At 43.6% G+C, this 23193-nt stretch overlaps 1 protein-coding gene across 1 annotated transcript in view; it reads left to right on the forward strand.

Annotated features, from left to right (window-relative positions):
* Nucleotides 1–23193, forward strand: part of MINDY4 (MINDY lysine 48 deubiquitinase 4) — a 71180-nt gene that overhangs the window by 14421 nt on the left and 33566 nt on the right. The window contains exons 4-9 of the mRNA XM_082259057.1: nucleotides 1334–1598; nucleotides 5738–6096; nucleotides 10743–10801; nucleotides 15841–15950; nucleotides 17559–17675; nucleotides 21886–21965. Coding sequence (XP_082115183.1) covers nucleotides 1334–1598; nucleotides 5738–6096; nucleotides 10743–10801; nucleotides 15841–15950; nucleotides 17559–17675; nucleotides 21886–21965 — 990 coding nt within the window. The remainder of the gene's footprint in view (nucleotides 1–1333; nucleotides 1599–5737; nucleotides 6097–10742; nucleotides 10802–15840; nucleotides 15951–17558; nucleotides 17676–21885; nucleotides 21966–23193) is intronic.

Here is a 23193-nt window from a genome sequence, read left to right on the forward strand (position 1 = left end):
AGTGGTTAATGGACTACTGAAACACCTCTGGCAGTTCTATATTGTGTCCCGACCCCTGACAGTTTTCATTTATTTTTTATTTTTTTTTCTTGGAACCCCTGGCAGTTTCATGTTGGCTACATATGGTATAAATGTGGAGAAAATTGCATAAAATATAAATAAAATCATGCAAAAACAAAGGAATTAATCTAATGAATACTATCAGTCCATGTATTAACCACTTAAGCCCTGGAAGATTTTACCCCCATTCTGACCAGGGGGGTTTTTGCGATTCGGCACTGCGTGAATTTAACGGACAATTGCGCGGTCGTGCGACGCTGTACCTAAACGAATTTGATGTCCTTTTTTTCCCACAAACAGAGCTTTCTTTTGGTGGTATTTGATCACCTGTGCGATTTTTTTTTTTTTTTTTTTTTTTGATCATGCGCTATAAACAAAAAAAGAGCGTAAATTTTGCAAAAATAACAATATTTTTCACATTTTTTTATATGAAATTCCCCCCCAAAAAAAATTTAAAAATCAAAATTTTTTAACATTTTCGGCCAATTTGTTTTATGCTACATATGTTTGGTAAAAAAAATCGCAAAAATCGTATTTTGATTTGTTTGCGCAAAAGTTATCACGTTTACTAACAAAGGGAAAGATTTCTGTCATTTTTGTTGTTTTTTTTTTTAACGCATAATGGCGGCGATCTGCTATTTTTTTTTTTTGCGACATTGCGGCGGACAGATCGGACCCTTGACTGACATTTTTGACACTTTTGGGGTTACGGGGTTACCAGTGCCATTTCTACAGTAATCAGTGCTATACATATGCACTGTTACTGTAATAATGACACTGGCAGGGAAGGGGTTAACTTTTTATGAGAGGGAGGGGTTATGTGTGTCCCTAGGGGCGTGATTCTAACTGTGATTGGCTGTGGCTTGAAGTGTAGGAACAGTGATCAACAGTCCTACATAGTAGAACCGTATGATCATCATTCATACACCGGGGAGAATGACAGGCGGCTTGTTTACATTAGCCGCCTGCCTTTCTCCCTCTCCCCCGACGATCGCCGAGTGACCGGCGGACATCGGGTCCGCCGGTCACACTCGCGGGGGAGGTCCGTGACCACGCCTCCGGCGGCGCGCGCTCGCTCCCTAGACCCTCACAGGCTAGCGACGTAGTACTACGTTGCTCTGCCTGTGAGGGGCTGACCGCCGCAGTAAATAGTCGTGCAAGCGGTTAACCTCCACACACAGATATCAAAATACATTTTTTTTTTTTTTTTGCAATGGTTATCATTTACTATTTGGTTAATTTCTGAACATATCATGGTCCTCCTAACACACAGGGTTGAGGACAGCCCAGCATCATCAGAGAAACAGGTATATCTGAGAGCATCACGGGATGGAAGTAAAAAAGCAGAGAGTAGCATAAAAAGTAGCAGCTTCTCTTTGGAGGATGAATTGAAGAATACAAAGGAAAATAATTGGGAGACCACAAAGATTTCATACTCTCTAAATGAACCAAAAAGTGCAGCACCTGAGAATGGGAGACCGAAATCAAGCAGGATTGTCCGGGGGATGATGTCTGGTCCCATCTCAAGCTTTCAGGAGGTATGTGATTATTGTATATAAGTAATTCATCAATAAATCTGAGTACCAAGGTGTCAGAGTGTCATTGCTGTGAAACGTATTTTGAAAAAACCGGCAGGGAGGTGTGGACGTTTACTCCTGGAGCGCCATTTCTAAATGACACGTCAGAAATAACCCTGGGGTGGCCAATGCTACCAGTAATGGTGGTGAACTGAGCCGTCATTGGATGGCTCATGGCCTGACAATGTGTCTTTGCCAGAAGGTTTGCGGTGTCTCCCAGCACAGTCTTAGGAGCATGGAGGAGATTCTAGGAGACAGGCAGTTACTCTAGGAGAGCTGGACAGGGCTGTAGAAGGTCCTTAACCCATCAGCAGGACCGGTATCTGCTCCTTTGTGCAAGGAGGAACAGGATGAGCTCTGCCAGAGCCCTACAAAATGACCTCCAGCAGGCCAATGGTGTGAATGTCTCTGACCAAACAATCAGAAACAGACTTCATGGAGGGTGGCCTGAGGGCCCGACGTCCTCTAGTGGACCCTGTGCTCACTGACCGCCACCGTGGAGCTCGATTGGCATTTGCCATTAAACACAGGAATTGGCAGCTCTGCCACTGCACCCTGTGCTTTTCACAGATGAGAGCAGGTTTACCCTAAGCACATGTGACAGACATGAAAGGGTCTGGAGAATCCGTGGAGAACGTTATGCTGCTTGTAACATCATTCAGTATGACCGGTTTAGTGGTATGTCAGTGATGGTCTAGGAAGGCGTATCCATGGAGGGACGCACAGACCTCTACAGGCTAGACCAGCCTTTTTCAACCAGGGTGCCTTGAGGCTTCTTCAGGGGTGCCTTGAGGCTTCTTCAGGGGTGCCTTGAGGCTTCTTCAGGGGTGCCTTGGCAAAATGCCTAAAAATTTAACAAAAGTTGTATACAAGCCAGCAGGTGGATGAAGCTGCCTTTTAGTTACACAAAACCACAGGTTTTCATTATAAACCATTATGACTTTCTAGACACTGGGATCCTAACAACCAATGACTTCCATCAGTTGATAAGGAGGATGTCTGTCGCCTCCACAGCATCCTTGTTTGACCCTCCTCTGCTCCTCTTCATCAGCACTGAGGTGACATTAGCTGACTGATGGAGAGAAATTGAGGGAGAAGAGATACATTGGAATACTTGTCAGTACCAGAGTGCAAAAATGTATTTGCTTTGGAAAAATTAATCCCCTCTAAAATTGGTGTCCTACGTGTGGATGTTGCTGCATTATGTAAAGCTATTAGAATCGTTTTTTACATTTTAGAATGGGGCACCTCAAAACTGTCCATATTTTAGCCACTTTACCACCGGAGGATTTTCCTGCTTTACGTCCAGGCCACTTTTTTGCGATTCGGCACTGTGCGAATTTAACTGACAATTGCGCGGTCATGCAACGCTGTGCCCAAACCAAATTTACGTCCTTTTTTTTCCCCACAAACAGAGATTTCTTTTGGCTGTATTTGATCACCTGTGCAATTTTTACTTTTTGCAATATTAATTAAAAAATGCGACAATTTTGAAAAAATAACAATATTTTTCTACTTTGACAGTTAAAAAATATCCAATATATTACATTTTTGTCATATATTTAGGCCAAAATGTATTTAGCTACATGTCTTTGACAAAAAAGTTCTCAATGAGCGTATTTTAAACCGCTTTATGACCGGAAGGTTTTACCCCATTCCTGACCAGGCCATATTTTGCGATTCGGCACTGCGTTACTTTAACTGACAATTGCGCGGTCATGCAACGCCGTACCCAAACCAAATTTACGTCCTTTTTTTCCCACAAACAGAGCTTTCTTTTGGTGGTATTTGATCACCTGTGCAATTTTTACTTTTTGCGCTATAAACAAAAAAAGTGTAAATTTTGAAAAAAATAACAATATTTTTCACATTTTTTATATGAAATTCCCCCCCAAAAAATGTAAAAATCAAAATGTTTTTAAATTTTTGGCCAATTTGTTTTCTGCTACATATTTTTGGTAAAAAAAAATCACAATAAGCGTATTTTGATTGGTTTGCGCAAAAGTTATTGCGTTTACTAACTAAGGGAAAGATTTATGTAATTTTTGGTGTTTTTTTTTTTTTTTTTTTTTAACGAGTAATGGCGGCGATCTGCGATTTTTATTTTTTTATTTTTTTTTTTTATTTTTTTTATTTTTTTTTGGGACTGCGACATTGCGGCTGACAGATCGGACCCTTGACTGACATTTTTGACACTTTTGGGGGTACCAGTGACATCACTACAGTAATCAGTGCTATAAATATGCACTGTTACTGTAAAAATGACACTGGCAGGGAAGGGGTTAATTTTATTGGAGAGGGAGGGGTTAATGTATGCCTGGTGCTTACTAACGTGTGTGGGGGGAGGTGACTGAGTGACACAGGGACAGATCGCATGTTCAGCTATGGTGAACCTGCAATCTGTCACTGTTTGTCCCTTAGGAGATCTGTCCGCTTTGTTTACACAGGCAGGCGGATCTCCAGACTCGATTCCCAAACGATCGGGGAAGAGCAGCTCCTCCCCTGGCCCGACTCCCGCTGTGACTGAAAACAGCGGGAGCGAGCCTCCAGTGGCGCGCGAGCGCCGCCCACAAGGGGAGGAGTCCAGCGACGTAGGTCTACGTCGCTGGACGGAATCGAGCCACTTTGCCGCAGTACAGTCAACGTGACTGGTCGGCAAGTGGTTAAAGGGTGCCTTGCCTGAAAAAAGGTTGAGAAACACTGGGCTAGATGATGGCACCCTGACTGCTATTAGATATCGGGATGAAATCCTTTTCCTTGGACTCATTGTCAGACCCTACGCTGGTGCAGTGGGTCCTGGATTGCTCCTGCTGCATGACAATGCCCGGCCTCATGTGGTGAGAGTATGCAGCCAGTTCCTGGAGGATGAAGGAATTGATACCATTGAATGGCCCCCACTCTCTCCTGGCCTAAATCCAATAGAACACCTCTGGGACATTATGTTTCGGTCCATCCGAAGCTGCCAGGTTGCACTTCAGTCTGTTCAGGAGCTCAGTGATGCCCTGGTCCAGATCTGGGAGGAAATACACCAGGACGCCATCTGTCCTCTCATTATGAGCATGCCCCAACATTCTCAGGCATGCATACAAGCAAGTGGGGGCCATATAAACTACTGAGGACCATTTTCAGTTGCTGCAATTAAATTTCAGCAAAATGAACTAGCCTGCTGCATCTTTTTTTTTACTTAGATTTTTGGGGTGTTTTTGAAATGTGTGTGTATATAAGATATATATATATATATATATATATATATATATATATATATATATATATATATATATATATATATATATATATATATATAAATTTTTTTTATTTTTTTTTTGTTACTAAATATGGAAAAGTAATTGTTCAGACTAATTCTGCTCATTCATAAAGTATTACCTTTTAGGTCAGTGTTTTTTTTTTTTCTCCACCTTCTTTCAGTCAAGGCATCCTTTGGAATCATGCACAATCCCGGGGCACACCAGTCTGAGGGTTTGTTTGCACCAGGGGGTGCATTTGAGCACACGCTTTTTTGCTGTGGCACCCTGGTTGAGAAACAATGACTTAGGAACAGGGGTGTCCTACTGCATTTCATTGGGGGCCACATCAGCATTATGGTTGCCCTCAAAGGGCCGGTTGTAAAACTAGATGTTGAGAGCACCCCACAACCTCTTACATTGGATATCATTGGATATGAAGAGCCCCCCTCACCATCAGAGGTCAAGAGTCCCGACCCTCCCTTACGTCAGTGCTGGAAAGAAGCTGAGGGCAGATCTGGGTAAGTCCAGGGTCTGGAGGAGGACCAGAGTAGGGCTGGAGTCTGCTGAATGCTGAAACTAGGGGAGGAGGAGAGAAATGGGTGCTGTGGCTGCACAGAGAGGCACAGGATCTGTAGGAGTTCTGTCCTCCTCTCTGCTGCTGACTGCTGAGACAGGAGGGCAGAGAAGAGCCTCTGCGCGGCTGCATAAAGGGGGTGGTGCAGCTGCAAGAGCGGTGCGAGGGCCACATAAAATGGCCTGAAGGGCCGGATTCGGCCCGCGGGCCTTGTGTTTGACACATGTGCCTTAGGTAATGCAGGTACTGAGAATTCAGAAGGTCCTCTTTCTTTCTTTTAGGAATCACTGAAAAAACGATCGCAGAGGCGGCCATCTGCAACTTCTCCTTCATCGCAAACAAAAAATGATCCCCAGAAGAATGAGATAATTGGGAAGAGAGAAGAGCTTCTGAGCGATGGCTCCTCAAACCCAGCACTGCAACTGGGGAAAGAATTCTCCTCTAAACTGCTGGGCTCCGCTCCGTCTAGAAATCCGTCTGGGAGCTCCATCACTCCGCAGGACAAGCAGCCCAGAAATGGAACAGGGACTGCAGACAGCACCAGAGATGCCTATAATAACTTTAAATTAAAGTTTGCTTTAGAAGCAGAGCAAGAAAAGCAGCAAAGGACACAAAGAAAGAGTGAACCCTCCTCAAAAAGGTCAGTATAGAACATTTAGAGGAATATTTCATCCAAAACAAATGTTTAGGCCTAGCTGAAGTCTTACTCCTTTTTATGTAGTATACATCTTATGATTTGTGACTGGTATGTTATAAAATAACTTTCTCTCAAGCTGCCTGCTCCCCCTACATTGCTTTGTTTTTGCAGAGCTGAGTAATAGCCACACCTCTCATTGCCAGTGTCCTCACACAGACTTGTATTTTAGAGGGGGGGGGGGGGGTTGTTGGCACAAGATCTTTCTTTACTAAATATCCGTTTCAACTTCCTCCCTAATGGCAGCCCTAACCTAGGGATTGCTACCTCTTCCACCCCTAATTCCTTAGTGCTTTCTCCCTCTTTGATTGAAATAAACGTCCATTATTACTTTGCATGTCTGGCTTGATGATCCTAAAAGTAGAGGACTGTAGGCAGTGGTGTATTTAGGTTTTGTGCTGCCCTAGGCCTGACTAAGTTTGTGCACCCCCTAATTTAAATTAGACCCACCCCTTCCTGTAAAGGCCACACCTCTTCCTGATTATGACCCGCCCTGTCATCTGTACACCACAGACCACAACCACAGTCTATCTGTACCCATCAGCACAGCCTTATCAGTTCCCATAAGTTCAGCATCATCAGTGCCGCCTCATTACTGCCCGTCAGTGCAGCATATCAGTACAGCCCCATCAGTGGCCACCAGTGTAGCCTATCATACGGGCAGGTAGCAGTGTGACTGCTTTATGGGGATGCCAGACTGATTTACCTCCTGGACCTGGCCCTCTGGCCCAATTCGCCCCATATTACTGGCATTAAACTAAAAGTGTAGCGCAAGCCGGTGGGGACCCTTTTCGTGTGGGAGACGGGAGGAGGCTGTTTTTTTTTTCATGCGGTGTGCAGCTTTTTTGCTGCCCCCCTGCAAAGTGCGGCCCTAGGCCTGGGCCTTGTTGGCCTAGGCTAAGATACAGCACTAAATGTAGGAGAAGTAAATGGTCGGGGTTGTCTGGTGCGCAGAGCCTCTCTTATTACTTCTTTTATTACAGGCATTTATATAGTGTCAACAATTTGCACAGCACTTTACATTTACATCAGTCCCTACCTACAATTAGCTTACAATCTAAGGTCCCTATATATAAATACACATACATCCTAGGGCCAATTTTAGACCGGAGCCAGTTAACATACTAGCATGTCTTTGGAGTGTTGGAGGAAACTGCAGTACCCAGGAACACCCATAAAAGCCTAGATAGAACATGCAAACTGCATGCAGATAGTGTCCTGGCCAGGATTTGAATCGTGGACCCATGTGCTGCAAAGCAGAATTGCTAATCCTTTAGAACCACTCCACTATTTGATTCCTTTTTGGTGGGGTCCAGGATCCAGATTTTGCAGGAAGGAGGCCTTCCAGAAATCAAGCCATACTTCCTGTGTTTGAAATGCGCTTGAAATACACAAAGATGGTGTCCACACGTGATGCAGAACGTGCTGGCATTACATTGCTTCCAGTTTTTCAAGCACATTCAATTCGGAGAACGCTGGACTGAAAATATGTGTCTTCAATTGGGCCTTAAGTTAATTTTTGTTTCTTCCTACAATTTGGCGTTGTATAGGGGCATGGGGGGCAGCCCTATTGGCTCATTACACACAGATCCGGCTTCCTCCTTTGTTGTGCTACACAGTGGTTGTGCCTTGCAGATTCTATTTTGTTGGCATCATGGGAGGATCTAAAACAGCAACTTGTAGTTGCAGAACCAGAAGGCCCCATATGGCGAGAACATCTTAGATACTGGGCTTTTTCTGGGTAACTGTACAAATCTGCAATTTGTGAATTTCTGTTTCCTCGGCTCTGCTTTGGCTGAAATATAGGAGGATTATATACAGTCTGGCATATCAGCCTCATGATAGGATAAAAGCTGGTTATGATGTCCTAAATGTGACTGTTACCAAATACCCTTAGGGCTGTATAGTTGAAACATCCAATTATAAGATAATTTGATGCTCTGAATAATGGGAAGTCATTATATGCTGTATGAGGATGTTTAGAATTCAAGCATATGCTGAAAGAGTTTGGGTACGGGAATGGTCGTGGTCTGGATCTGTTCCTTTCTTTTGCCCCAGTGTCCACCCCAGGGGACTGCCCCTCTTTTGGCCGCCTGCTCTAAACCTCTCAGATGTATTTTTGCACACTGTGTTCATTCATTATTATCTCCTCATTGGATCCTCAGGTGGTCCTGAAGAAGCTTTATGGGAAACGTGTTGACATAAGGGGATTTACCGTTTTTAAAGCAATATTTGTACTGTGTATGTGTGTGTGTGTGTGTATATATATATATATATATATATATATATATATATATATATATATATATATATATATGTGTGTATATATATATATATATATATATATATATATGTATGTGTATGTATATGTGTGTGTGTGTGTATATATATATATATATATATATATATATATATATATATATATCTTTAAATGGAATTTTGGAATACAGTAAACCCCCCTCCATCACGGGGGTTACGTTCCGGACCCACCCGCGAAAAGTGAAAATCCGCTAAATAAAAAAACCCTATTAAAATACACTGTAGGCATGTTTTTATAACGATCACTGTACTTCTAAAAGCATTTTAAGGACTTTAAACACACTTTTAAGACAATATAAACTCATTTAAACACATAAAAGATACTGGGAGACAGAGCAAGAGCTATGGAAAACACAAAAATATTTAATTTTCAATGATTTATATAGTAAAATAACATTACAGAAAAAAACGCAATATACCGGGACCGCAAAAACTGAACCGCGATGGAGCGGGGGTTTACTGTATCCTTATCCCGTTATATGGATTTTCAAATGTACCCATATGTTGTCAACTTAAAGGAGATACTATGTTTTACATGGTTAGAGTTTTTAGGATGAAGAAGATCCACTTTTTTTTTTTTTTAACCTACATGAATAAAGTATTGTATAATAATTTTATGAAACCTTATTGTAATCTCATTTGTACCAGTAAAGTCGGTAGTAACCTTCTATAGACATTGTCACTAGTGTAGACAGGGCTGCAGGTATATACTTGGACAACTGTTTGGGAATGAGGTAGATGGTAGAGAAGTCCAAGACAGTAATCCAGTGTCAATGGTGATGATCCAAATAAACGAGGCTGTACTCAGTGGCTGCCGGCTTGAGCGAGGAGAGGCTCTACATGGAAAGAAACCACAAGAAAGCAGCGCGTACTGAGTGTAGCATTCAAAGTTTAATGGGGGTAAGAAGAAATGGTACACTCGCAGATGTGAACAATATGGCACCATGGTGGGTATAACAGGTCATCTGCAAAGTCTCTCAACTGATGACAGATGGATGCTGCTGTGACAGTGTGCTGATGGCTGTCAGCTCCTTCGGTCAGCATCATAGGCGTGCGCGGGGGTGTGCCGGGTACGCCTGGGCACACCCCTAATCTCCCTGTGCGGCACATATTCCCCCTGCTGATATTTCACCAAAGCCCTAAAAAAAAGTTGTAAAAAAATAATAAAGAATGAAATAATAAAAATAAAAAATACTGACACCGTCCACTGCCCTACTGAGAACTCCACTGCTCTACTGAAAAAATCCACTGCTCTACTGACACCAATTAATGTTTTAAAACATTTGGGTGCACACACTAATGCAATAGGCTGCACACATTTATGGTAGGCATTGATGTTTCCACTGCGCCCGGGTCATTGGAGGGGCGCGGGGTGACGTCCCATCAGGCAACTGAGGAGGCAGGAAAAGCACACTCTCAAGCCTGATGCGCGCTTTTCTTGCCTCCTCAGCTGTTGGATGTGATGTCACCCGGGCCCCTCCACAGACCCAGGCGTCCTGGAAACATCAAGGCTGACAGCCATCAGCACACAGCAGCATCCATCCAGGGGCAGACTGGCAACTTTCAGCCCAGGGGGCAAGTACAAACCAGAGGCCCATGGTGCAGCGACTCGGTCCCCTCCAACTTTCCCTCACCCCCCCCCCACTCTCCCAATCCTCCTCCGGACCCCCATTCCAAGCTGAAGCCCTTCTCTAGATTCTCTCTACTTACCTGCTGAATCCAGGTTCCCAGCAGGGGGATGTTAGGGGGAGCTGGGACAGCTTGGTTGGGGCTGGTTGGAGCAGAAGAGTCTCCAGTGGGACATGGAACCGGCCTCTGCTCAGACACAGTTTAACCCATCCATGCTAGGGGGAGCTTGTGCTTTGTCCTTGTCTTCAACCCGCTCAGCGGCAGGGACTTTTTACTTCTCTTCACCAGGAATCCCTTTAGGCATGTCTGTGGCAGAAGTGGTGCAGCCTTTTTACAGGGCAACAGAGCGGCCCAGGGGGCAATTGCCCCCCTGCCCCCTGGCCCAGTCCTCCCCTGCATCCATCCATCATCGGTTGAGAGACTTTGCAGATGACCTGTTCTACCCACCATGGCGGCATATCGTTCACCTCTGTGAGTGTACTTTTTCTTATTACCCCCATTAAACTTTGAATGCTACACTCAGTAGGCACTGCTTTCTTGTTGGAAACTTTCCATACTGAGCTGTGCTGTGCTTGTGTTCTGTGATGATTTGCTGGTGTAATATAACATTGTGATAAGATCTGCCCTTACTGCTGTACTTTCAGGAAGACGACACGATCTGGCTTTAATGAGAAAGGAGACCATATGGATGATATGAAGCTAGGTAAACTCCTTCAGTCCTTTTTGTATACTCAAATGTCAACCTTACTGTATAATTATTATAGTTATATCCCAGGGAAGGTTTGCGGTTAGTTATGTGTGCATTAAAAATATAAATTAAAGTGACTGTAAAGCTTGAATTTAAAAAAACAAAATGACAAACATGTCATATTTACCTGCTCTGTGTAATGGTTTTGCACAGAGGAGCAAAGAACCACATTTCCCTCTGATGGGACTTTTAAAGGGCAAAGAAGTAAAAAAAAGTAGTAGACACTGGTAATGAGAAAAGAAAATAGATAAACAAAAATGTATAATTTATTTAAACAAGAACCATAAAATCTGACAGAAGACGGTGGTAAATGCCACAATCACATAAAAATAATACAGTGGTTACATAGTTACATAGTTACATAGTTAGTGAGGTTGAAAAAAGACATCAGTCCATCCAGTTCAACCTATGATGTGTGTGTGTGTTTGCTTTTAACCGTACATTGTATACCCCTGTATGTTGTGGTCTTTAAGGTGTCCATCCAATAGTTTTTTGAAACTATCAATGCTCCCCGCTGATACGACTGCTTGTGGAAGAGAATTCCACATCCTTACCGCTCTTACAGTGAAGAACCCCTTACGCACTTTAAGGTTAAACCGCCTTTCCTCAAGTTTTAGTGAGTGGCCACGTGTGTTATTGTATCTCCTTTCTCTGAATAGTTTGTTCCTTATGCTAGGGTCGTCAGTACAGTATTTGTACATTGATATCATATCCCCCCTCAATCGTCTCTTCTCCAGAGAGAATAGGTTCAGTGCTTGTAGTCTTTCCTCATAGCTGATGTCCTCCATTCCCCTAATTATTTTTGTTGCCCTTCTCTGGACTTTCTCCAGGTCCAGCACATCCTTCCTGAGGACCGGTGCCCAGAACTGGACAGCATACTCCAGATGTGGCCGGACCAGAGTCTTGTAGAGTGGAAGAATAATCTCTTTATTTCTAGAGTGAATCCCCTTTTTTATACAACCCAGTATTCTGTTGGCTTTGCTTGCGGCGGCTTGGCATTGCATGCCACTGCCAAGCTTGTTGTCTACCAGTACCCCCAGGTCCCTTTCCATCCTAGACTCACCCAGAGGTTCCCCCCCTAGTGAGTAGCTTGCTTTCTGGTTTCTGGCCCCCAAGTGCATTACTTTACATTTTTCTACATTAAATCTCATCTGCCATGTAGTTGCCCACCCCGTTATTTTGTTCAGGTCTGCTTGCAAGATTTCCACATCCTGCATAGAAGATATTGGCATGCCTAATTTAGTATCATCTGCAAATACTGAGATTTTACTCGATATCCCCTCCTCTAGATCATTTATGAATAAATTAAACAGGATTGGTCCCAGGACAGAACCCTGGGGGACCCCACTTTCCACACCCGCCCAATCCGAGTACTCCCCATTAATCACCACCCTCTGGACTCTCCCCTGGAGCCAGTTCTCTATCCAGGTACTCACCTTATGGTCCATACCTACCTTCCTTAGTTTGTACAGTAAGCGTTTGTGGGGAACGGTGTCAAAGGCCTTTGCAAAGTCCAGATACACCACATCCACAGGCTTACCTTTATCTAAGTGGCAGCTCACTTCATCGTAGAAGGTTAATAGATTGGTTTGGCACGAACGATTTTTCATGAATCCATGCTGATTACTACTTATAATACCGTTTTCATTACTAAAGTCTTGTATGTGGTCCCTTATCATCCCCTCCAAAATTTTGCAGACTACTGATGTTAGGCTGACCGGCCTATAGTTACCCGGGATATATCTCGGCCCCTTTTTAAATATTGGTACCACGTTGGCTTTTTTCCAATCAGCTGGCACCATACCCGTCTGTAAACTATCCTTAAAGATCAAGAATAATGGTCTGGCAATCACTTGGCTGAGCTCATTAAGAACCCTTGGATGCAAGCCACCCGGTCCCGGGGATTTATTTATGTTAAGTTTCTCTAGTTTAGCTCTAAGTCTATCCTCTGTTAGCCATGGCGGCACTTCCTGAGGTGTATTATTTAGTTCGGCCTTACAAGCGGGGTTCGTGTAGCCCCCCGATTCCTTTGTGAAGACTGAAGAAAAGAAATTATTTAACACTTCCACCTTTTCTCTGTCCTCAGTGGCCATTTTTCCTTTATCATCTTTTATGGGGCCAATGTGCTCTGGCCTCGCTTTCCTACTGTTTATATACTTAAAGAACTTCTTGGGGTTCTTTTTACTCTCCTCCGCTATATGTCTCTCGTGTTCTATTTTAGCCGCCCTGATTTCGTCTTTACATTTCTTATTACACTCTTTGTAGTGCTTAAATGCTGCCAATGACCCCTCAGTCTTGTATTTTTTGAAGGCCTTTTCTTTAGCTCTAATATACATTTTTATGTTGGAGTTTAGCCACCCAGGGTTTAGTTTTGCTCTTTTAAATTTATTTCCCTGTGAAATGCACTGGCCCACCCCCTTGTTAAGTATGCTCTTGAAGCACTCCCATTTTTCCTCCGTGTTCTTTGTTCCCAGGGTTCTATCCCATTTGATATTTTCTAGCAGCGAGCGCAGTTTAGGGAAATTGGCTCTTTTGAAATTCAGTGTCCTTATATTACCCTTGTGTTTCCTATTACTGTAATTAATACTGAAACCAATTGACCTATGGTCACTGTTCCCTAAGTTGTCCCGTATTTCTATATCCGTGAGCAGGTCTGTATTGTTGGTAATCAGTAGGTCAAGTACCGCATTGTTTCTTGTCGGTGCATTCACCATCTGACCCATGAAATTGTCCTGCAAAACATTTAAGAACTGCCGAGCTTTGGCTGAATGCGCGGTTCCTTCTGCCCAGTCTATATCAGGATAATTAAAGTCCCCCATTATAATGACATTTCCCATCCTTGCTGCCAATCCTATCTGTAACATGAGGTCCGCCTCACCCTCCTCCCTCTGGTTGGGGGGCCTATAGCATACGCCCAATATTACCTTCCCCACCGTGCCTTTCCTTTGAAGCTCTACCCATAGGGATTCTGCCTCGTCCATAGCTCCATTATTAATATCATCCCTCATATTTACCTGTATACTGTTCTTAATATACAAACATACCCCTCCCCCTTTTTTACCCTCTCTATCTCTGCGATAAAGGGAATACCCCTGAATGGTCGCCATCCAGTCATGAGAGCTGTCAAACCAAGTCTCAGTTATCCCCACAAAATCTAAGCCCTCCTCAAACATCAGTAGCTCCTTGGTGGTTATTCCCCATCCGGGGGCATCGATCCTTGTTGCTGTGAGGAAAACCAGGAGGACGCACTGCACGTTTCTTTTTACCGGAGGGTTTGCTACTGACTAAGCCCCTTCAGCTTATGTCTTGTTATGTTATCTACCGGTTTACATTTGATTTGTTCCATTATCTGAACATTCAATACTTTCCAAGTGGCCGTAAGCAGTGCGTGCCCCTATGTGTTGCCTCAGCAGGCCCTCGTGCCCCTTTGTTGGCCCCAGTGACACCTTTATAGGGAACGTGTATTCCATCAGCTCCGGAAGAAGCTTGAACATCAGGCGAAACATGTAGAGCAATTGGCTACATGAACCTGTTCCCTTGTGGAAATTGTACCCATACTGTTGAGGACGCTCTGCGTTACCTATTTCGGGTGTTGCCCGATTGTAGCGTATAGCGCCCTCACCCATGTCATTTTGTTATTATTTTTATTGTTATCCTGTCCACTCTTGTCACTTTGTATGTCCTAGTGGCAGGTTTTCTGTCACTGTGCCACCTGCATTTTGACCTACTGTCTCCGCCCCTCTGGGGACGGTTGATGTACCCTTCTTTGGTTTTATGCTTATCAACAATAAAGTGTTGTTCTTTTTACGTATAGTGCCTTCAAAGTCCAATTTTTTCCCCCGTTTTTCCCATTTCAATGATTTTTAGGATGTGGCACATGATTTTGTATCTCGCTATGCCCCTGTTTTTTGCTGCATCAGGGTTGGCGTAGTAACTCTGTTCAATTTTCCAGCCATTGTCGGCTGTGTCCTGCACACCGCTTCCGCCACTGGAGACCGGACCGGATCGGCTGTAAAAAAAAAAAAAGTTATGTATAGCGATTTTTGCTTTACAGGGCTAGATAGCTTAGTCTTAGAATGTGGTTGCAAGTAGATTTTGAAATTTTAGTTTTAGGTTGGGTTCACACTATGAAGGATAAAACAAAAACTGTCTGACTTCATTTTAGGCTGCAAAGCAACAAAATGTGATTATTTTAACGGGAGGGGGGCTCTTTCCTAAAGCTACTGTATATAAAAGCATAGGCAGCACTGAACAAATCAAACTCCCCTGGGGAATACGCAGATTGCTTCCAGAGGTCATAATACATGACATCACTATACAAAGATTATTTCATTCACACTGGAATTCCTTTGCTTGCGTGAACATTCTACAATAGACACATACTGGGCTGATATTCGTTTTGTTTTTGGTTTATAAATGCTGCACTTGAGTTTGGATTTGTTTGGTATTACCATTTTGTATCTAATGGTTTCTAGCTGCTGGTTTAGTGATTTTACCATTAAGGCTAGGTTCACACTAATGCAGTGCAGAAAACACCGCCATCTGTGCACGTTTCCCGCACCACATTCAGACCGCACTGCCCTCGTGATCTGCAGAAGGTGTCAGTGCAGTCTTAAGGACACCCTAAATGAAGTGCGTTTGCTGGCACGCGATCACATGGTACAAAACAATAATGCAGACCGGATACAGTACAGTTCCAAATTTGCTGCAGGCACGTCTTTAGTGCGATGTGATGCAATTTATGGTGCAATTTAAGCCCATTTAAAATGAATGGGCTCAAATTGCACCGCACTGATTCGCAAGTTGATTGAACAGGAATGCGATGTGGTTCCTGTGCGCTTTCACATGCGGTTCATCATGTGAACCGAGCCTTAGCGCATATTATTATTCTTTTTTAACAGAAGCTTTTTGCATGAATTAACATTTTTAAAGAGTCCAGTTTAAGGACTATGAATCAGAGTTTTTTTTATTTGCTTTTTTTTGTCTCTTTTCAGATGATGTTGAAGAGGATTTATTTGCAGCCGATACTATAGGGATTCCAGAGGTCATTGTGCGAAATAAAGTTCAGGCAGAAGGAAGGCCTATTGATTTGCAACAAGCTGTGGTGGGCATGTTACTAAACAGATAGATAGACTCATACCTTTAAAGTGGTTCTAAAGGCAGAAAGTTTTTTTTATCTTAATGCATTAGGATAAAAACCTTCTGTGTGCAGCCCCCCCCCCTCAGCCCCCCTATTTCTAACCTCAGCCCCACCTCGATCCAGCGATGTTGCACGAGAGCCATGAAGTCCGGGGGCTCTCCCTCCTAATTGGCTCCCGCTGCTGTTAATCAAAGTCAGTAAGCCAATGAGAAGAGAGGTGGCGGGGCAGAGCTACAGCTCCTTGTCTGAATGGACACACAGAGCAGCAGCTCAGGTGCCCCCATAGCAAGCTGCTTGCTGTGGGGGCACTTGTCAGGAGGGAGAGACCAGTAGCCTTGGCAATTGTCTTTGGGCAGAATAGCCTTGCAGGCGAGCTAGTAAGTCAGCTGGGAATTTTTGTTTGCCCTTGCTGGGTGTTCTGTGTGTCCCAGAATGGCAATCTACTTTGTTTACATAGACTGCCCTTCTGCCTGTATACTAAACGATCGACGGGTGCCGGCGGACATCGAGTCCGTGATACCTGCCGCTGGGCTCCCGCTGTGATCACTACCCGGAAGAGCCAAATCTTGTATATATACCTGATCTGGCGCACAGATGCCACCCTGTAGCAGTAAAACTGCTATGGTGTGGACCTGAACTGGGTATAGTGTAACTAAAGGCAACACATTCTTTTTTTAGTGAATAGAGTGGAGAGGGAATAGAACGCCTGTCATTTTTTATAGCTGCCTGTACCTACCCCCCCCCTTCCCCTGTCAGGGACATTTGCCCTCTCTATTTGTCCTGTTTACCATTATCATCGAAAGTAAAAGAAAATCCAAAATTTTGGGCTGACATCAGAACACTAAAAGAACGGAAATCTTCCAATGGGGAATGAATGTGGCCTATAAATACTGTCACCAGACAACAAATAGGGGGTGCCGCTCAAGGCTCCAGCCATTTCTCCTCCTGTAGTACACCGCTGGTGGGAGTGCTGGCAAGGACAGTGCCCACCCTAGCTTCAATGATACAACAGGCAAAAAAGGTCCTATGTGCCGCTCATCAGTGCAAGACCCTGTGGATATGTGAATGAAATGACAGACTCAGCCCAGGCTTCAGCCAAGCCACTTCCCCAACGCATTTCACTCACCCCAAAAACAACCATCCCCCCCCAGGCTATAAATACTGCACTGCCATTATATAAACTGAAATACAAACTCAGTGCTTTAAGCAAATGATGGAGTCTCTGGCTCCACTCAACACTGTTCCTGTATGTACTACTGGGGATGAAGGTTTTTCTATTACCACTAGTTCTATGTGTGTATTGGCTATTTTCATTGTGTATTACCATTTCTTGCTGTAAAATAACAATGCAAAAATAGAAGGCAACTTTGTTGGTTTAAAGGAGCTGTTTTATTTTTATTTTATTTTATGTATAATTCAGTAATCAAAAGGAAAAAAAAAAAAACCCATTGAAAAACTGGAACCTGCATAAAATATCATGTCCATGTAAACTTCACCAAAAAAAAACCCAAAATGTTTATACTTGAAATACTCTACAGTTTTCCATTAACGTTACCAAATTCTGCATTTTAGGAGCTAAAAAATCTGCTGTTCGGATCTCCTCTGCGCTGCTTCAGTGAAGAATGGAAAATTCAGAGCTTCACTTTCTGTAATATTGAGGACTTAAAGTACGGCTTTGTGCAGAAAAAGGTATATTTCATAAGAATTGTTCCATTTTTATCTGCATCTGTTATTAAAGGAGTTGTAAAGTCTCATTGATTTTTCACCTTAATGCATTCAATGCATTAAGGGCTCTTTCTCACGGAGCGGACCGCATTGCGATCCGCTCCGGCACTTTTTTTTTTTTTTCACGGAGTGGATGACATTTGTGTCATCCGCTCCGTGTGTCCGCATATCATCCCATCCGTTTGCGGATGATATACGGACATAATGTAAGTCTATGGGCATTGCGGATGTCAGCGGATGACACCGCTGACATCCGATTTTGCTTCCTTTCCGTTTTTTGAACGGAGGAAAAATAGGGTTCTGTTCCGTTCCAAAAAATGGAACAGAACTGAAAGGAAGAAAATCGGATGTCAGCAGCTGCCCTCCTCAGCTCCCCTTTTTTCTTACCTAAACCCGATTGTTCCAGCGACGAGCCCAGCGGCTCCAGCCGATGTCTTGGGTCCTCATTGGATAGATTGATAGCAGCAGGAGCCATTGGCTCCCAATGCGGGCAATCAAATCCAGTGACACGGGGCGGAGTTCTGCTGTCTTGTGTCAATGGATGCAGCAGTGGGACTCGTGAGCACGGATGCCCCCATGGAAAGCTCTCAGTGGGGGCAACCGATGAAGAGGAGGAGCCAGGAGCACCGCCAGGGCACCCCAGAAGAGGAGGATCAGGGCTGCTCTATGAAAAACCTTTGCAAAGAGCAGGTAAGTATAACATGTTTGTTATTTTTAAGAAAAAAAACACAAACCTTTACAATCACTTTAAACTCCAAGCAAGCTACTGAACACACTACAGAAATACAAAAGAGCAAAATCATTCAAAAATCCTAAAGTATGGCTAATTTTCATTCTTGTGTGTTACTTACTAGCACAGTGTTTCTCAAACTTTTTTCAGTCAAGGCATCCTTTAAAAATGATGGAAATCTCGAGGGACCCTTTAAAATTTATGGACAGTCTCAAGACACCCCATTCTAAAATGTAAAAGCTATTCTCATAATTTTATATAATGCAGCAACATCCACAAGTCCAAGAAGGACACCCAACGTTAGAGGTGACTTATTCTTCCAAAGCAAATATACTTTTGCAAACTGGTACTGATTAGTATTCCAAAGTTTCTCTTCTCCCTCAGTTTTTCTCCATCACTTAGCTAATGTGATCCCAACGCTGATGGGGAGGGACAGAGGAGGGTCAGACAAGGATGCTATACAGGTGACTGACATCTTCCTTATCAACTGATAATGCCATTGATCATTAGAATGCCGACAGCTAGAAGGTTGGAATGGTGCACAATCAAAACCTGTGACTAAAGCCCCGTACACACGTACCGATCGTCGGCGAACGATCGGCCGTCTTTTGTCCCCGGGCTGTCGGTGTCTGTTGAAAAGTGCAAAGACTGCACAAGAATTTTGTCTACCGACTACAGCCGACTGCAGAAGTGATGTCATGTAATGGTTAACTTTCCCTGTGTTTTTTCTTTTCTGAGCATGCCCAGTCTTGCAAATCTGCGGTCTGTCGGTCGAATTCTGTACTGACTGGCGAACAATCGGCCGCTCTGGTGTCGGCATACAAAATATTTAATGCTTGCATGACAGATTCTTGTCGGCAGAATGTGCGCTGATGGCTGTCGGAGGCATCATACTAACAAGCCTACAATCGAAAGATCGGTCGTCGGCCGACGCTTTTCGGCCGACGATCGGTACGTGTGTACGGGCCTTTAGTGTAACTAAAAAGGCAAAAAAAAAAAAAAAAAAAAAAAAAAGGCAGCCTTCATCCACACGCCAGCTTGTATACAATTTGTGGGCAATTTTTAGGCAGTTTGCCAAGGCACCCCTGAAGAAACCTCAGGGCACCCGGGTTGAAAAAGGCTGTACTAGCTTACATTTGCTGATCAATTTACTACAGGCTCATTTACATTGTTGTGGTGCATTATGCTATGGTACATTGGGGGAGATTTACTAAAACTGGAGAGTGCAAAATCTGGTGCAGCTCTGCATAGAAACCAATCCGCTTCCAGGTTGTATTGTCAAAGCTTAATTGAACAACTGAAGTTAGAAGCTGATTGGTTACTATGCACAGCTGCACAAGATTCTGAGTGCTCCCGTTTTAGTAAATCTCCCCCCAATATGTTAAGGCAGCCCATTAAAAATAATGGGCTGCCAACGCACACCAAAATGTCCACAAAATCTGATGTGTCACAGAATTTGTATTGCAACACACTATGGCGTGTTAGCATGTGTTGCAGTGTACTGCACAGCATCTATGTTGTATTGGGGTACCAATCAAACTGAATGGAACGTGCGTTGTAGTATTGGAAGTGTGCTGTCAATGGACCCAGAATGTTTTTTCGTACATATCTGCTGGACTGCCTGCATGCATGTTATATTATAATTGGGGCATTATGTTAGGCATTAAAATGTATGTGAACCCTCACCTTATAAAACAACCCATACAGTTTACCACTTCCTGGGCTTTGAGTGGAGATATCTGAATGGTGGGTGCAACTGCAGGCATAATACAGAGATCCTGTTTTTCAGCTGGTGACTCCCTGCACCGTAAGAACGATCATAGTGGCAGCTTGATTGTTCTTAAAGACGACAGGAGGAGACTCCCCGCCACCCTCCAGTGCTTCTACCGACTCCCCCGTGTGGCCCCATGGGGTCAGTATCCTCTGATTTACACCTTCCCTCCTCTCATGCTTCTGTCCAGGCTTCTACTCAGGATCGAGGCAGAGGGGATTCCGGTAATCTTAGTGGCTCCGGTCTGGCCTTGCCAGGCTTGGTACGCTGATCTGGTATGGCTGGTCGCCGACGTTCCTTGGAAGCTTCCTCTCAGGGAGGATCTGCTGTCCCAAGGGCCAATCTTCCATCCTGCTTTACAGTCGCTGGCTTTGACGGCTGGCTTGGCTGTTGAACGCCAGGTGATGATAGATAGAGGTTTGTCTGAGTTGGTAATTCCAACGCTGTTAAAAGCTAGGAAATGTACATCTAGGAAGATCTGTCATCGTACGTGAAAGACGTACATTGCGTGGTGTGAGTCTCACGAGGTTCATCCTCGCTCCTTCTCGGTGGCTCGGATCTTGACCTTCCTTCAATGGGGGGTTAAACAGAAATTGGCCTTGAGTACCATCAAGGGCCAGGTGTCGGCTTTGGCGGTTTTCTTCCAACGTCCGTTGGCCACACACTCCCTTGTATGTACCTTTCTTCAGGGGGTCAGACATTTGGTTACTCCAGTGCGGTCTCCGTTGCTGCCTTGGGACCTCAATGTCGTGCTTTCGGTCCTCCAGAAGCTTCCTCTGAGAACCTTTGGAAGATTCCCTTGCTTATGCTGTCTCAGAAGGTTGCTTTTTTGGTGGCTATCACCTCTACGTGCAGGGTGTTGAAACTGGTGGCGTTATCCTGTCGTTCACCTTACTTGTTGATTCACAAAGATAAGGTGGTTCTTCACCCCTATCTGTCGTTCCTCCCGAAGGCTGTCTGTCTGATTTTCATTTGAATGAAGACATTGTGTTGCCTTCCCTGTATCCTAGGCCAAAACATCCGAAGGAAATTGCCTTGGATGTGGTCTGGGTAATTAGGGTGTACCTGGCAGCTACGAAGTCTTTTAGGAAGTCAGACTCTCTATTTGTGCTCATGGACGGGCCTCCGAAAGGGTTGTCTGGTTCCTCTGCGACCATTTCCAGATGGATCAGACAGATGGTGGTGCAGGCCTTTTCCATCAGGGGTCAGGTTCCTGTCAAGGCGCACTCTACTAGGACGCTTAGTGTCACCGGGGCCTTCCATCATCAGGCGTCAGTGACGCTGGTTTGCAAGGCGGCCACCTGGTCTTCGGTGCACACTTTTACAAAGTTCTATAAAGTGGATGTGTTGCCATCTGTGGATGCTTTGTTTTGCAAATAACTATAGCAGAGAGAGGGAGTATACCCCCTGGGACTGCCCATAGGTGTAGCCAGATTCTTTTTCTGCCTAGTGTCCTACTCCTGTAGAGGGCAGTATAACCCAATGGTCATGAAGATCAGGAGCTGTGTCCGTCAATGAACATCAGGGAAATGGATTTTACAGTAAGTCAAAAATCCCATTTTTTAAAATCACTTTAAGTATGGAGCTTGGTAATGTGCACTAGATACAATGGCATTATAGATCATACACAGGGCTGTGCATTATGTGTAAATGAAGTGCTTTCTCTGTTTCAGGGGGGGCCCTGTGGAGTTTTGGCTGCGGTTCAGGCTTGTATGTTACAGAACCTTCTGTTTGGGAGAGATTCTGATATCAGGTAATGGACAGATAAGGGAAGTCATTGTACTTTTGGCATGTATATTTCAGAAGAAACCGTAAATGGTGCTTGATAATGAAAATTTGGTTTGTACATATTTAGTTATCTGGCTAAAAAAAACAAGAAATGTATTTGAATCAATATATTGCATATGAATATGTTGTAATCTGTGAACTGTTTTAAATACTCTCCCATAATATATAATTCACATCATTCAAACATTCAACCCATTTATTTTTAAAAAGGCTACCAAATACATGAGATATCTAATTCAGCAGTCATGTGACCACAGGCACCTGTTCCCCAACGCTTTTCTGCTGAACAGGAGGTGGGATTACAGCTAAAAGATCTGTCTGGAAGTATTGGGATGCCTGACACATGAGTTTTAACCACTTTACCACCGGAGGATTTTGCTGTCTTACGTCCAGGCCACTTTTTGCGATTCGGCACTGTGCGACTTTAACTGACAATTGCACGGTCATGCGATGCCGAACCCAAACTAATTTATGTCCTTTTTTTCCCCACAAACAGAGCTTTCTTTTGGTGGTATTTGATCACCTCTGCGCTTTTTATTTTTTGCAATATTAATAAAAAATGCAAAAATTTTGAAAAAATAACAATATTTTTCTACTTTGACAGTTAAAAAATATCCAATATATTCAATTTTTGTCATATATTTAGGCCAAAATGTATTTAGCTACCTGTCTTTGACAAAAAAATTCTCAATGAGCGTATTTGTAAACGCTTTATGACCGGAAGGTTTTACCCCCTTCCTGACCAGGCCATATTTTGCGATTCGGCTCTGCGTTACTTTAACAGACAATTGCGCGGTCGTGCGACGCCGTACCCAAACAAAATTTATGTCCGTTTTTTTCCCACAAACAGAGCTTTCTTTTGGTGGTATTTGATCACCTCTGCGATTTTTACTTTTTGCGCTATAAACAAAAAAAGAGCGTAAATTTTGAAAAAATAACAATATTTTTCACATTTTTTTAAATGAAATTCCCCCCCAAAAAAATGTAAAAATCGAATTTTTTTTTAATTTTTGGCCAATTTGTTTTCTGCTACATATGTTTGGTAAAAAAAATCACAATAAGCGTATTTTGATTGGTTTGCGCAAAAGTTATTGCGTTTACTAACTAAGGGAAAGATTTTGGTGTTTTTTTTTTTTTTTTTTAACGAGTAATGGCAGCGATCTGCGGTTTTTTTTTTTTTCTGCGGGACTGCG

This window comes from Pelophylax lessonae, assembly GCF_965119305.1.
Source record: "Pelophylax lessonae genome assembly, chromosome: 5".
NCBI classification, from domain to species: Eukaryota; Metazoa; Chordata; class Amphibia; order Anura; family Ranidae; genus Pelophylax; species Pelophylax lessonae.